Source organism: Zerene cesonia, chromosome 28 (genome assembly GCF_012273895.1).
Source record: "Zerene cesonia ecotype Mississippi chromosome 28, Zerene_cesonia_1.1, whole genome shotgun sequence".
NCBI lineage: Eukaryota > Metazoa > Arthropoda > Insecta > Lepidoptera > Pieridae > Zerene > Zerene cesonia.
Window position 1 is genome coordinate 4560045 of NC_052129.1, and position 3878 is coordinate 4563922.

Consider the following 3878-nt stretch of genomic DNA (forward strand, 5'->3'; position numbering starts at 1 on the left):
CGGCCAACATCTATTTTTCATCCCCCTAAATGATCAGAGTAAGGCAGAGCAGCGTTTGCCGGGTGCAGCTATTAATATTCATATGTTATTTATCATTCCAGCCGACCTCCAATAATGAACGGATATGGTAACAGCAGTTCGTCGCACGACGTTAAGGCCGAGGATCTCAGCGGCAATGAGGCGCAAGACATAAAGCCTAATATTTATGCGCTCAAGAATGAGATGCAGGCGTCGGATTATACTAATAAAGGTAATTCATTTTCGGGTGTTATCATTTCCTTTTAGGATTAACTGGATCGTAGAATCGCTTCTATTAAATTGCAATAAAAGAATATGCATTTTAACCGACTTCAAAAAATAAGTTTGAACAGTATATTAGAGTATTATATATTTCTGTACGCGTTTAAAACGGGACCCTATTACTAAGATTTTGTTGTCCATCTATCGATCTGTCTCTCTGTATGGCTATCCGTCCGTTTCGTGATTGTATCTCATAAACAGTGATAGCTAGACAGTTGAGATTTTCAAAGATAATTTATTTCTATTGTCCCTTTATCAATAAATAATAAAAATTTTTGGTTTAGCAAAGGTGGGCACGGTTATAAATTCGATGGGTGACCTCTTAAGCTTTTAATACATGGATGTACGTTCAGCATAGCTTATACTTAATAGCAGTATTTCTCAACCTTAATTTTTATAAATATTCCTCAAAATACATCTAGTCATTCAAATGTAATCACATGTTTTTTCTTTCAGCTTATGTAGATAACATTTTTTTTTTGTTATTTCGTATTTTATAGTGTTGGCAATAAAATTATAATTCCTATTAAACATAGCAACCGAAATTTCAGGTGACTACTCAAATTCTACTAAAGAAACATCAAGCAACCGCTCTAGCGACACCAGTCCATACAACGAGTATCGTCCCGAAGACAGATACCGCGCTCTTTCGCATATCAAGGACGAAGCAGAAAACCTTTCGCTCAACGAACAGAGGAATGACAAATAGACAGACAAACAAATAGAGAAACAAACAAACAGACAAACAGAGAAAGGACAAATAAACAAACAAAGAAACAAGAAATAAAGAGAGATCCAAACAGAAAGAGACACGAAGAAAAAGGCGAGTAACAACTAAGATTCGGGAGATTTAATTTGGAATACCTCCCCAAAATTTCCAAGTGAGAAACCATCGAATTGAATTTTTAAGAGAATTTATGGGCAGAATTCGATTTTTTTTAGGAAATTTGAATTTGTAAGCAATTTCTCGATTATAACGGTGTAGTAATATATCACATACATTTACGGGTGTAGTTGATTCGCGTTAGACCACGGTGTAAATGTGTTCACATAATTACGAATGCGGTTAAGATAACCAAAAATATTTCTTTTCGCCCGGTTTTAACGGGACATCGAGTATTATAGTTTTATTTCTATTAAGTTTTTAGCTATTTTGAATTGTTAGTTGTTAGACTAGGGATCGAATTGGGACAATCGTCGCGCTACCCTAAAAGGTTCATATCAATATTGAAATATTTAAAAGTATTTAATCATTATTTGTAACAAGTAAGAACAATAAGTAGTTGTAATCGTAAGTTTAGTACATTCACGCATAGCGTTTTGGTTCGTTTTAAAAGTTAGACGCATTCCTTGTTAGATGTTTAGTACTAAGATACTACAAGCGACAGTTTAAGTCGCAAGTATAATGCCGTACTTTCATACTAACAAGGAATATGGATCTCAAATCTTTACAATAGTTCAATTAATATAACATTTGATACTTTTCATCGTATACGGAATTGATAAATGATCTGACATTTTTTTTATTTTTATTTTATTTTGTAAGTGTGCCATAGTGTTGCCGTGGTACTGTTTAAAATATTTTGTGATTTTTTTTTGTTTTTTTTTTTTGCTGTTAATTATATAGGGTGTAAATATTTATCGTGATGCGATGTATATTAAGTGATAAGTTAAGTTCATATAAGCGTTTACTTAACATTTAATGCATATTAAATCGTTCATGTTGTAGAGAAATTTAGGAATTTAGTAAAATTAGTGATGTGCGATATGTTTTATTTTTTGTGCATTTTTTGGTTTGAAGTGCATTTATAATGGTATTTCTGAATATTAAATTATAAAGAGGGTGTAAATCATATCACAGTGTATAGTTGTAATAGTAGAACAGCTTTGAAGGCATTTAAAGTAGAGATTTGATATAGCACAAAGTTTTCACCATTGATTAAATATAATAATTATTATTACATATTTATAGTACATGACGATTTTTGGCTTTCACTTTCAAACAATTTTAAATATGTTTATTTTTGTATGTCACTAAAAATCAACAAAGCGCACACTTGTAAAAATAAAAATTTTACAGTTTTTTTACAAAATGTATTTACATAAATGTGTGTTAATTTTTTATAGAAGTCAGGAAGTTATGTTAATGACTGAATTTATTCTGATATTTGTATTGTAAAGGAACAGATAAGTATACAAAAATTAAGTTTGTATTTAGGTTTTTTACAAGATATGTGTTATTGACATTGCAATTCGATGTTTAAATGATTTTTTTTTTAAGAAATCCTGATTTTTTTTGTTGTTTTGTTCACTTATGCACGTAACGTTCTGTATTATGTACCAAGGTAAACATAAGATTGTTTTTTTTTTAAGATCCAATTACACAATTTGGCGGGAAAAGTGTGCGCCGTTTATTTCAGTACAAAAAACGATTAAAGAGGAATTGATTGCGTACAATATAATAATTTAGATAATTTATTTACCACTCGATTTATTCCGTGTATATTTTAGGGTATATACCCTTACATTATTTTCCTAAGTGATAAAAGACAAATGCCAGTTTTGTAGCTATTTTAAGCCGTTTCGTACCAAATAGGCATTTTATGTAGTTTATAATTAGTAATAACTGATGTTTTATAGTCTCGTTACCTATTGCGGTTTCGTCGTTCATTGATCATTGTAAATTAAACTTAATATTAAATACTTAATTAGTGTTGTATTAAACCAAATTATTACAAATAATGTGTTGTTTTATTACCTGGTGTACAAACGAAATAGCTTTTTGCAGGATACCTAACAGCTTTATTCCTGTTATGTTTTCTTGTTCTTCCTGTCTTACATTTCCTTTTCCTTTTTTCCTGTCTCGTGGTCAGTATGACGTCTTAAAGCAGGAGTAATTCCAGTGAGAGAAAAGACAGCTATAATAGTCGTCTATCGCCATCAATTGCTACGCCAAGGTAGGCCACCTGAATCGTCGTGACAATGAGGTTTGTATTTACGCTAGGAGATATGTACAGCTGTTAGACTTTTTTGTTTTATTTTTCTATGTTAATGATGTGTGAAAATATTTTAAGCTACCAAGTAGGGTAGTGTAGGTAGAGTAGGATATCATGTCCTAACGTTATGAATATCTAGTTTCATTAATGAATAAATTTAATGTGTTAAAAACAGTACTTAATATAATAAATATGTAATGTACATTCACATATAAACTGTTTTATATTTCATCAAATGTCTAAAATGTATGAAATAATGCCTAATAAATTAAAATTCTTTAGCAAATAAATAATCTCATTTTGTAATTCATTATATTATTTTTTATACACAGCTCTCAAGACTTTATCATTAGGTTTCTAAAGTTATAATAAATTATATTAAAAAAAATCATAGTTTAACTTTATTGAGAGGTTATACTAAAATAATTTATATTACGAAACCCATAAGTTTTTCGACAGCAATTCTTAATACATTTAATTATAAATAACTATTCGAAGTATTAATGAATAAAATTCCACAAACTGTAAACAATGTGATGACCGGATACGCTCGCTGTTTTATTGTGTCTCTTATATTGTACA

At 30.2% G+C, this 3878-nt stretch overlaps 1 protein-coding gene across 2 annotated transcripts in view; it reads left to right on the forward strand.

Moving 5' to 3' along the window:
• LOC119837626 (forkhead box protein P1) overlaps window positions 1-3018 on the forward strand; it is a 61805-nt gene extending 58787 nt beyond the window's left edge. For both annotated transcript variants that reach the window (XM_038363306.1, XM_038363307.1), the window contains exons 17-18: window positions 102-250; window positions 852-3018. In XM_038363306.1, the coding sequence (XP_038219234.1) occupies window positions 102-250; window positions 852-1009 (307 nt within the window). In that variant the 3' untranslated portion in view covers window positions 1010-3018. The remainder of the gene's footprint in view (window positions 1-101; window positions 251-851) is intronic.
• The last annotated feature ends 860 nt before the right edge of the window (window positions 3019-3878 follow it).